The sequence below is a fragment of the Anoplophora glabripennis genome, unplaced genomic scaffold (assembly GCF_000390285.2).
Source record: "Anoplophora glabripennis isolate ALB-LARVAE unplaced genomic scaffold, Agla_2.0 scaffold175, whole genome shotgun sequence".
NCBI lineage: Eukaryota > Metazoa > Arthropoda > Insecta > Coleoptera > Cerambycidae > Anoplophora > Anoplophora glabripennis.
The window spans coordinates 341,442-354,669 of record NW_019416926.1 but is presented as its reverse complement, the minus strand read 5'-3'; the positions used below and the strand labels follow the sequence as shown (position 1 = coordinate 354,669).

The following is a 13,228-nucleotide window of genomic DNA, read 5'->3' as shown; positions in this document are numbered from 1 at the left end:
TAATACTTTCGAGGTGTTGTTTCATTGCATCTAGAACCCCGTTATCTTGAAACATATCAGTAACTTCTTTAACTCCTTCCATAATTCAGCACTTTTCTTATTCTTTATAATTTCTTTATAATATTCCTTTTTTTTTTTGTTTAATTAGTCTACTAACGTTATGTTTACTTTTGTACTCATTTCAATCCATTCATTCTTAGTGAAAACTGCTCTTTTATACTGATACTGATATAAACATTACATACAAAGGTTAGAGGGTCCATTTAATTGTTGACATTCCTCAATTTTATGCTTTCAACTACATCACAATCTATCCAGTTTTTCAAAGTACCATCTTTACTACATAAGTACTTGTATTTGCTTTATTGGGGAAACTCCATTTAAAACATTTTTAATGTAATCAGTTAAATACTTAGCCATCATATCTACATTAGTTAAATCTCTCAAATAATATGCCATAATACTTCTCCAATTCTTTCTTGAAATCACTCTTTATTGTAACACTTTTTGAATCTAAATTTTGTTGTTGTAGTTGTACACTTTGTCATATCAACATTTTCTGCTATTCTAACTTTTAAAATATTATGATCCGATATCTTAGGTATTATCCAATTTTCAGGATACATGTCTTTATCATTATTAATAATATAATCTATTAATGTGGCGCTACTGTTTGTTATTCTCGTATAGTTCTTTACGATTTGTTATATGCCATTTTGATATATTATATCTTTGATTTTGCTAGTATAAAATGCATTACTGTAGTAAACTAAATTAAAATCTCGTAAAAGCTGTATTTGCCAGGAATAAATATTGTTGGGATGTGATACAAATTACTGCTTATACACCAGGTGATTCAGTTTGATATTCGCGGCATCGTATCTCGTTTACTTTAACAAATAGCTATAACAAACCCTATATACTTTTAAATCGCCACTCAAACTATTAAATGACATTATTATATCGTCTCCATGGTAACATACACATGTCAAAATTGATATAGTCAACTGTTTTTTTCAAATGGCACTACATATTTTTTATCAATTCTGGAAGATATTTATTTCTGCGTTCAGCAATATAAAGAAGTCTATAGTTTCATTAGAAATATTGCCAGAAAAACAGCAAAAAAGATGAACCCTACTTTCAGTAGCCTTATTCTGAAAAATGATAGCTAGGTGTGGAAACAACCGAATTTTGACGTTTCTAAATAACGGTTTGTCAAAATAATGGACATTTTGTACCTACCTATTATATCTATAACTAATTATAACATAAATACTTATAGTAGGTAACCAAGAAAAACTAAATATGTTTTTAATTTATGGAGTGCTGGAAGAATGCTAAAGCTGACAGGCATTTATACCAACATCGTTTTCCGCAGAGACAACTCATCAGATAAAATTTTCAGAAAGTTAGCCAGGAATTTGGCGGCAGATGGAAGTTTTCAAAAGAAGAGTTTTTAAACCCAGTAGGATAAGAGATGAATATTTGATAAAGATGTTTAATGGCCTGCTAGATCTCCAGGTCTCACTCCTATAGATTTCTTTCTTTGGCCTTACCTATAAGAAAAAGTTTACTCTTCGCCTTTAAATGATATTGACGATCTTAAAAACAGAAGAAGAGTAAAATGTCGGAGATTAAATGAAGAAACACTAGAATGTGTTGGTAGAGAGGGAGTGATAAACAGAGCTATTCTGTGTTTGGAAGCAAATGGAGGTCATTTTGAACATTTGAAATAAGTATTGATTTAATTGTTATATTATTATCGTACTAAAAATAAAATTGTTACTTTAAAAAACATAGTAACTTGTTTCCGCAGCTGGCTATCATTTTTCAGAATAAAGCTACGAAAAGTAGGGTTCATCTTTTTTTGCTGTTTTTCTAGCAATATTTCTAATGAAACTATAGACTTCCTTACATAGCTGAACACAGAAAAAAAATATCTTCCAGAATTGGTAAAAGAATATTATAGTGTGCCATTTGAACAAAAACAGTTAACCATAGCAATTTTCAATCAATTGATCAATTCTTTATTTCCATTAGACAATTTACAAATTGATATATGTTACCATGAAGACGATCTAATAATGTCATTTGATAGAGTTTGAGCGGCGATTTAAAAATATATAGGGTTTGTTATAGCTATTTGTTAAAATAAAAGAGATACAGGGGCCACGAACACCAAGTGTACCAGTATACAGGGTGATTAACTTTTTATGATTAGGACTTTGACCATCAACAAATTTCGTCAAAATAATGACATTTTGAAGTATGTATACACTTTGTCTTCCAAAGGCTTCGTTTTAGAGATAAAAGGTCTTGAAAAAACATTTTTTTTGTTTTTATTTATTTTTTCTTAAACTATGAAAGCCATTTGTAGTATATTTAGTATGAAGTGTAAGAATGAAAAGCTCTTATCGATTTTACAAATTATTGTGAAAATATTATAGTATTCTTTAGTTTACAGAACCGTTTAGAAATGTAATAAAATTTGACATTTAACATATTTTTTTTCGATTGTACCCCTCCAATTACCTGTATCGGCGACACTACTTTTCAGAAAGAAACCGTTTGCACATTATTCTTAACGCACAGTTTGCGTTTACTCTTGGACAAATTGTGACATTTTTATCTTTAGCCAATTTAAAGATAATTAAGGAAACCATTTGGAAAGTAACAACTTCAACACACTGTATCTCGAAAACAGGGCATCTAAGAAAAAAACTTTACATGAACTACCCCTATTATTTTCCCATGAGGAACTTGCACACAAGTTTTTTTGAAACATGAACGGGACACCCTGTATAACCCTGACAATTTAATTACTTCCACCATTGATTGCTATTTATTCTTTTCATACAGTACTGGATAATTGATTTTCATTTTCATTTGCTCAGAAATTCTTTTATGTGATTATTTCGATATCCATAAAATATCATTAAACGTGCCTTGAAGGTCAAATATTGGTATATTCATTCAGTATTCTACAAGTGTCAAGTATTTGCTCGACAATGAAAATGCAAAATAATAAATCTAATGAAGATATGGGATATTAACCTTGAATCAGAATTATTACATAGCTGCATTTCAATGATTTGCTATTCTGCAACATTTGAGGAATTGGATGCGAATGAAACTCGACCGGTTACATACAATAGCGTTCTTTGTAAAACATTGAAATATTTTTTATTTTTTTCATAATTATGCTATTAAAATACGTTGTTTTACGTTTTTTCCATCTTTTAAATATTGTGGGAATATATTTACAAAAATAGGTACCTAATAATAAGAAAACCAAAGGAAATTATTTTATTAATTGTTCTGTTTCTGTTGCAAAATTCCAAATCTTAGAAATACTGCTAATAATACTGATTAATGGTGAATGGACATAAAATAAATTCAAAATACTTGATACTTTGAGAATGGAAGAAAACAACAAATATAACAATGCATATATCAGTGAAAAGACAATTTGATTATCTATAATGTGGTGCAAAAGAATACAGGATGTTCCATTTGAATTAAAAAAGTTTTGTCAGTTTTAAACTTTCAAATTGTAACGTAAAAAAAGGGAGACTTGGTATAATTTTATTAAGGTGATTTTAATAGTAGAAGGATCTTATGTTCTTTGATGTTGATTTAAGGAATTTCCGAAACGCTTGCATCTGTCAAAAATTTAAAAAAAATGTCGATTATCTCGAAAACTGTTAGATTTAGGTACAGAGAAGCTTTAAGCTTGGCTTATTTTTAATTTATCTTGTCGATAATGCACTAACATATACGGTGTTCCACTTAAAATAACGAAGTTGACAGCTAATTCCAGTATAACTGGAAGTGCTAGGTTGATATGACAGCATTTTCATTGAATAGAGCATATCTGATAACCCCCGTAAACAAAATATCTTTGGTTTCTCCGAAACGTTTAATAAGCCACTTACCGTGAAAAACGCTGTATGTATATACGTAATTTTCCGCGGTTATTAGTGTGAGGAATACCAGGTCCTCAGGTTGAACGTCTGAGATTGTTTACATCTCAAGTTTCGGCTCCCGATTTGGAACTATTTTCCAGAGTTTAAAGCTGGTTAAATTTTGACTTTCATATTAAGCTTTTTAGACATTCGATGACTTTCTGCCATAGTATTACAAACGACATAACCTAAGATTTACAGGAATGGCATAATTTGTTTTCATGTTAGTCTTAAACAGTAGGTTTGTCCTGAAGTGTTTTTAGGGTTATATTAGAGCATTAAATTCAAAAATATTAAGTACATAATTTTCTGACCATATAATTAATTCTTGAAAGTTATTAATCTTCTGGGTTATTGATCAAAGTAAATAATTTGTTTATAAAACTATTTTTTCATCGTTCATCGAAAACGATCGTTTCAGGTTTTATTCGATCGTAATAAACAATTGTTAAAAGGAAAAATAGTTTTATAAACAAATTATTTACTTTGACCAATAGCCCAGAAGATTAATAACTTTCAAAAACATTAAGGATTTTCACCTGAAAGTAAAATATTATGCTGCTTATAGCCTTAAAATACTTTGGATTAAATTTTTCACAAAATACAATGTAAGTTGTCGACTTACGATTGTTTGTTGGTACTGATAACGCCCTTTTGTTAACCGGCTGGGATAATTAAAAAATGTAAGCTGTAATTACACTCAACTAAATTTAAAACATGTATGATTCTTATTGTTGCTAGAAAAACAAAATAAGCTACGAGTTCGTTAAATATCAATATTTTTATTAAACCTAGTTCTTCTATAAGTACTGAATTGTCATTTTCCTCAGTTATATTATTAGGTCCGTTTAAAATTGAAATATTGTTTTCAGCGTCAAATGATTAACGGCATTTTTGTCAACTAGAACAAGACAAAAACTGGTCTTACAGTTAATTTATTAGTGCTTTGTAAAGAATCAACTTGGTTTTATAGATTAGAATGATTGTTTTTTATTGTACCTGGGTATTCAAGTGTGGCAACATTGAATTATTTCTCTAGTAGGTTTGAAACAATTAATCTAGATAGTTTTCAATAGTTTGCAGACTATTACCGAACACTTTTTACATTTTTTTTAAAAATGAACTTACCAGTAGGTACTAGCTAGATTGGAACACAATAAGACACTAAAAGTAACGTACCTAAGTAGTAAAATTACTATCGTAAGCAACATCACGTGACTGTATCTGTACATGCGATACTCTGCTAATATGTTTTCTAAATAACAACGAGTCTTACGATATTTTGGCTGAACCTTAAATAAAATAAGTGGATTTACGACAAGAATAAAACCGTTCCGATAGTTTGGCAAATCATTTAGACCTGTTACTTAAGATAATCAGAACAGTTTAATTTTGACCAAATATGTTACTTACGATACTTTGGCAAAAACCCATCCATATAATAATAAACTTTGCCATGCTACTGAACGTAAAACGAAGAAACAAATTAGAATGTCTGAAGTTATTTAATCATAGCAAACACCGATTGGCCAACAAATGGGTGCAAAAGCAGATATCAGACTGAAAACTTTGAAAATATGCAATTTACGGATAAAAATATGCAATTTTTCGTAAAATATGTACAATTCTTGAAATATGCATCATTTGTGTTCTCTGCCTTTTAAATTTTTTAATGCGGTAGCTCTGAAAGGTAGAGAGAGACTAGATTAGACACATCAGTATTCTATTAAAATGGGTGCTCCTTGAAACAGTAATTCACAAGTTTTAACAATTTTTCAAAATGTTACCACTTTCAAAGATATTTAAAGTCAGTCTAAGAGTATTATTTGTGTAATAATGATTTTTATACCATGGATTTCTCTTCTACTTCCACTATTATTCTTGTTTTCAGAATTTACTCTCGTGTCACAGGCTTGGATCATACCACTTGTACAGCGTTTTTGCTTTATCTTCTGCTCCATAATTTGTCTCTGTAAAAAGTTATAGATTACGATAGCATATAATTTCACCAATATTAGTAACTACAATATGAGAGGATTGAGGAAAAATTTTATGAAGTTACCACAATCGATTAATTTGACAAAAATCGTAGGTAATAATTTTATTATTTATAAGAATAAAAACTTGAAATTAGATAGACATAAATTCAAATCAAACAGTTTTATTTTGACTTGTCTATATTTTTTCACCATTTCTAATTTAATGCAATTGAACTTTGAATGTTTAAATAATACACCATGTACATTGTTAAATATGTAGTTAGACAGAATGCTTTCTTACTATTACAGTGATACAAGGTTTGATGGCCCATCTCTAATATGTGAAATAAACCTAAAAAAGTATGTCGTAAGCATAAAGCGGTAAATAAAGGCTTGACGTCTTGAGCTCACCAAAAGTTTGTGTATGTACTATGATAGCAGTATTGGCACTATCAGCCACCAGTGATCTCTTGGAAGCCTTTAATGCTCCTGTCAACAAAAACATCAATTGGACATTTGAGAATGACCTAACGATAATTGCACCAGGAGCTGATAAACGGGAATACACAAGGATATACAAGATATAACCTTGTGGTTATAATAATAATATTTATTTCTGACGACAGTTAACAACCATATAGTAATGATTGTAATGATTTGTTGTATGGAAGCAATAAATTATAAAATAAGTCATTTTTCGCAATTTGCATAGTAAAGTATATACTACCACTACAATATTAGTACCATCAAAATCGTTATTGTATAATGTACAGTACTATCATTAAAACAATTATTTATTTCAATGGTAGTGACATTATTATACAAAGTGTAGATAAAAATTCTAAAAAATTAAGGTGATTCTCTTTGCCCTCTTCTTGCGGATGTAAAGGAGAAAAGAAAATTTTAATTCAAAATATAAAATTATAAAAATAAAATTACATAAACAGAAATCAGGTTATTGAAAACAGGGTTTTAACCAATTATTTTGGTGATACAAAAAAAGTTACACACAAAATTACTCATAGGGTGGTTGCCTCTATGCCTTGCAAGAAATGATCCACCTTTTCATCACACTAGGCAACGTGTACAGGCTGGTCCATTTTCGATGGGATTTCAGGGTATCTCAGAAACTACTAAAGATATGATAAATCTGACACCACGTTCTCGAGCTCAATTTTCATGGCAAACTCGACTGTCAAATCGGAAATTTGCTATCTTCATTTGTTTCTGAGTTACAGGGCGTTTCTCGTTATTGTGACACTTTTGGACATGTCTGTATCTCAGCTGTTAAATAAGTTAGAGTTGAAATAAGGTAGAGTTAAAGTGAAAACTGCTCAAGACTAATTTTTTGGCGTAGAATTGAATGCCGGTATTAGATTTTTAGTAGGTCTTAAGATTCCGGAGTTATGACCAAAAGTAATAATTTTTTAAATGAAAATCGTAGCTGGTTATGACCTAAAAAAATGGAGATTTTTGTTGCTTTTCAGCAATATACCACATGCTATAGTTATTTTTCCAAACACAGAAGATATGGGGTGTTTTATATATAAATTCGATCCTTTTTTACATTTTAATATGGCTGGCTATGAAAATACATACAAAACTATAATTCTTACTTTTACAAAACTCATATCTGTTGTAAAAATATGACGTTTATTTAAAATATATATTACATATAAGAAAAGATAGAGTTTTCAAATTTTTATTCCACTTCAACTGAAGTTACAATATTAAACGTAAATTAAACAATAGTAAGTACCTACATGAATAAAAACTTTCCAAAATGATAGCTAAATGTTCAAATTGCCGTCCCTCAACTGTCACACATTTCACGCATCTTCTGGCAACGCTTCGGGGAGCATTCATTAAATGTATAGGTATTTGAAATTTTATTAAAAGGAATTTTAAATATAATGTCTTTTAAAAAACCCCAAAGGAGAAAGTCCAACAGACTCAAGCCAGGTAACCTAGCTGGCCATCTGATCGGTCCGTTTGTTCCTATCCACCTATCTCCTAAAATTTCATTAGTATTATATTATTACACGAGTATATGTTGTGCATTTAAAATAAATGTTATATTTTTACAACAGATATGACTTTTGTAAAAGTAAGAATTATAGTTTTATCTGTATTTTAATAGCCGTTCATATTAAAAAGGAAAAAAAATATAATTTATATATAAAACACCCCGTATCTCCCGTGTTTGTAAAAATAACTATAGCATATGATATACTGCTGAAAAGCGGAAAAAATCTCTATTTTTTTAGGCAATAGTCAGCTACGATTTCCATTTAAAAAAATATAACTTTGGGTCATAACTCCGGAATCTTAAGACCTACTAAAAATCTAATACCGGCATTCAATTCTACGCCAAAAAATTAGTCTTGAGCAGTTTTCACTTTAACTCTACCTTATTTCAACTCTAACTTATTTAACAGCTGAGATACAGACATGTCCAAAAGTGTCACAATAACGAGAAACGCCCTGTAACTCAGAAACAAATGAAGATAGCAAATTTCTGATTTGACAGTCGAGTTTGCCATGAAAATCGAGCTCGAGAACGTGGTGTCAGATTTATCATATCTTTAGTAGTTTCTGAGATACCCTGAAATCCCATCGAAAATAGACCAGCCTGTACAAGATTTTTTTTTCTGCATATTTCAGGGAAAAAAATAAAAACTAAATTTTTCTAGTGTAACAAACTAAATGTCTTACATATTTTTATTTCAAACTAAACGGTCTCTTTATTAACATATACTAGACTTTTTGTTACCTTGTGTTAGAATAGTTGCCTAATCTGATTAATATCTTACAAAAACCACAGCGCGCGTCTCATTGGAAGATTTATTTTTAGAATTATATTTTTGTTAATAATATTCCCTCATTATTTAAAAGATGCAACAGACGTGAAACAAAGCATTTTCTTAATGTAATTATGAATAGCGAATAAAAAATCAAAAATTATTTGAATGCTCCACAAAGTTTCACTCATGTTCAATTACAAAATCACAGCAATGTAGCAATGTAGCAAATCACAAAAATGTTGCTAATAATTCTAATTCGTGGTGGAAATTCAAAATATCTTCATTAGAATAATTATTTTGAATTTGTGATACTTGCAGAATACTGAATGACAATACCAATATTTGCCTTTCAAGGCACATTTGGTGATATTTTTAATGTAATATTTTAGAGAATGTAAGAAAATCGCAAATATTTGAGAAAATCGAAACTGTAACCCCTACAATGAACAATGCCTACATCGGTGAAAAGAGAATTTGACTTTAATATGGTGCAAAAAATACAGGGTGTTCCATTTGAATTTAAAATTTTCAAAATATAATGTAAAAAATGGTTTATTTTGTATAATTTTCTTCAGGTGAGTTTAATAGTGGAAGGTAGTGCATTTTATGTTCTTTGTGTGTTCCAAAAAGCAAATGAAAGCTTCCAGAACAAAGAAAGAAGGAATTTTCAAAACACTTGCATCTGTCAAAATTTTTATAAAATGTCGATTATCTCGAAAATGGATTTAGGCACAAGCAGTGCCGTAACAAGGTATAGGCAGAGTAGGCACACGCCTATGGGCCTGTAGCAGACAGGCGTTGAATACAAAAATTTATATTTTTGCAAAAAATTCTGGGAATTTTGGTAAAATCCTTATAATTTCCGAGAAAAAAAATATTGAAGTTGTAGTATTTTCAACCTTTATATCGCTGGACTGCTGTAGTCTCTAACGTCATTCGTGTTGTATGCTGTGAGCCATGCACTCTCTCTCCACATGTCTCCAAACAATTCCGAATACTGAAAATTGATGTTAGTATTTGCGTTTTTGCGATAGTGATTGCATTAGTTCTTCAAGTACCAAAAATGGCTTATGTGTATAACAACTCGAAGTTGATGGATATTGTTTTAATTTATGGTGAAGCAAGACAATTTGTGTTAGTTCGTGCTGGGTAAGACGGGTTCAAATGTGTTTACATGTCGGTGGACAAGATTTTAAACAGTTGTTGTAACATCAGGTATGTGAAATTATTTTATTAACTAGAACCACAAATTAATTTTATTAATTAATAATAACAATAATTTTATTTATTTCTTTCCTTGGAAAATAAATTTTTTCAATTTCATTATTATTACACTTTGCCGCCATGCTGGACATCGACAAGCTTCCAGTGTCGTGCAGAAGTGTATTTTTAAATCATTTTCGAACTGCCCTTTTTCATTTGTTTTAAAATTAAATGATAAATAATTAAATACAAAATTGTATTTGTAAGAATCCCCTGTAAATTCACATTTATTTTTTTTTTGATAAGTTCTGAATCACCCTGTATATTAGCATTTAATTATTTTTAATTAATTTAAATTTATTTTTTACAAATAAATACTAATGTATGTACTTAATTTTTTTCTACAGTTGCCTTTCTGTTTTTTATTTATATTTATTATATACTTAACCAAAACATGTAGTTTTATATTTTGTTGTGACCGTGAAGTTCTAATACATAAGTATTAGAATAGGTATATATTTTTTAAGTTTTGATAATTTAAGTCAAACAATTCATGTTGTATTTTTATGTTTTTAAAAATAAAATGTTTGTTTTAGAGTTTTCGTTATTTTTTGTTACACATTTAATTTAACAATTAAGTAGGGGCGCAAAATTACAAGCTTGCCTATAGTAAAAGTTCTAGTTATGGCACTGGGAACAAGGAAGCTTTAATATACATATTTTACTTATTTTTAATTTATCTCGTCAATATTACAATAATATATAGGGTGTTCCATTTAAAATAATGAACAGCTACCTCTGCTATAACCAGAAGTACTATGTTGACAGCATTATTTTAATTTTTTTTACCTTTGGTTTTTCTGAAACGTTTAATAGAGTCACAGTGAGGAACCCTGTATATTATTGCAAATAAGCAGGAGAGAGACAACTGTTAATTATTTGTAAAGGTTATGCTAAATTATATGATGCATTTCGATATTTTATTAAACGAATGTATATATCTGTGACTAAAAGTTTTTCTAAATCATTTTGGTTCGACACTGCCGACCCTGGCGAGTGCCTGCTGAACAGTTCATCTTTTGTTTAGAAATGTCTAAGAATTCAGAATCCGACAAAAATTAGATTATGGCATTATAGGATGAAATTTTCCGTAAGTATGTCTGAATAATTTTTTAAACAAAAAATATTAATTCACGTTCGAGTTATTGTGAAAATTGTTATATTTTTGTAAATTTCAACACCCTGCAACCTTTAAATCATTAATAATAGGATATGGGTTTATAGAGCAATATTCTCTTATTTGGTAATATATTACGATTCATATTATTATAGTCACTTAATGGTGATCCTTAATATTTATGGTATTGGTAGAGGTTGTTTTTCTTGGGTAATACAAAGTGTAGATATTAATATGTTTTCTTTCTTTTTCATTTGCTGCTGCAATAGGTTTATTGTGGATGCAAACAAGTTAAGTCGGGATGAATTAAAATATGAAAAAGGAGTACGAGTAGTAGTAAATATTCAATCTTTGACTGTTAAACAAATGAAAAAAAAATTACATAAAGACTTGCGTAATGAAAATTTGGGAGATTTAATTATGAACAAGAATTTTATTTCAGATATTGAGTTAATAAAATTATTCAGTTAGATTATTTTAATCCTACAAATGTAATAGTAACGGGCACAGATATTTAAATACAAACCTACAACACATTAGCTCGATTACATCCGGGTGAAGTTAGTTATGAAAATTCCATTAAAAATGTCCATGTCTATGTCAAAAATGTTAATTAACAACTTTTCGAAATCATACAATTAATTTTCTCTGTAAACATCATTAGCAGAACTGACTCAGATCTCTATTAGTAGCAAAGAATTGATTTTCGGACCCAAGTACTGTGGAGACTTTTGGTCAGTAACACAAAACTAACAACTTACCACAATTTCAGCCAAACACACATTTTCATAAAGACCGTGCAGGGTCATTTCTGTTTTCGCTCACAATTTTCTACAAAAATGTCAGTGCTTATAACGCCTAATGAATTAATAACACCATCTGTCACACCTTTTATTTTGGTAGGATCTGTAATATCTAGTATTTGATTAGGGTCTACTTTAAATGTTTTAAAAAATAGACACATTGACATGTGTCGATTAAAAACGTGTTTTGTGTACCAGTAAATATGACAAAATCTGAAAATGTTAGATCAACAGGAAAAATATTTACATTTCTTCCCCCAATTGATCCCGTTGGGTGTTCAATTTGTTTCTCTGACATGAATATCTGTTTCTACAGTTCCTACTGCCCTAGTAGAATTTGTAGAATAATTAAACTCCTTTTGGCCTAGCATATAATTATTGCGATTTTGTTGTCCTCTTTCGTGATTATTATTATGTCATCTGAAATTTGAATTTTTCCTAGCATAAAATACATTTGAGGTATTGCATGTCAGCGTTAACGCTAATGACTTGGACTATACAAAAGGTAACAGCCTGCATAGGGGCTTTTCCTGAATCGGCGTTACGACCTAAACATCTAACGGGGTGATCTGTACAGTATCTTCCTACTACTTCGTACGTCACTCCTTAGATACTCTTTAGATTTTCTGATAAACCTTTTATATTTATACACTACGGCAACACCTTTGATTTTGTTTGAGATTTAGTAATTTTGATTGTGAATTCTCACAATTAATTTTATTTTTAAGAATATGTACCTATTTATTAGCAGGATGAGTTTTGACAAAAGTACCAAAATGATTGTAATTCATCAAGAGAGCCATCGAAATACTGAAGTATAATTTTAGTTAAAAAAATCAACGCTTGTCATTATTATAATTACCTCTTATTGTATAAAATTTTCGTTAACAATTAACGGATCAATTTGCAGCAATTTTATATAGTATTATGTATAATATCTGAACTGATTTTTTTACATTATCTTGAATTATAGCAAAAATTGGTTTCACTTTAAGTCTGTATATAATCCAAGTTAGACTAGTAACAACTTATAAATTTTATTGTAGTATTAAATAATTCGATAAAAGTACCTTGAATTTCGTTTCTGGTAACTTCTTTTTTATAGCACGTTTAGACTGATCAATAGTATTCTCTTTAAAATTTTCCAATCTTTGATTGATCTGTTCCCAGGTTCCCATAGACATTTACAATTATTTTGGAACGAGAAAAAAATGTTACGATCAGTTACTAATTCTAATAAATAAAAATAATACCTATAGAGAAAACCTGGTGAAAGTTTCAATTATAATAATAA

The 13,228-nt window shown here is 29.6% G+C and overlaps 1 protein-coding gene across 1 annotated transcript in view; it reads right to left on the bottom strand.

The window, feature by feature from the left end:
- Positions 1-13,228, bottom strand: part of LOC108904788 (protein king tubby) — a 113,216-nt gene that overhangs the window by 91,374 nt on the left and 8,614 nt on the right. Inside the window, exon 2 of the mRNA XM_018707464.1 lies at positions 5,818-5,938. Coding sequence (XP_018562980.1) covers positions 5,818-5,938 — 121 coding nt within the window. The remainder of the gene's footprint in view (positions 1-5,817; positions 5,939-13,228) is intronic.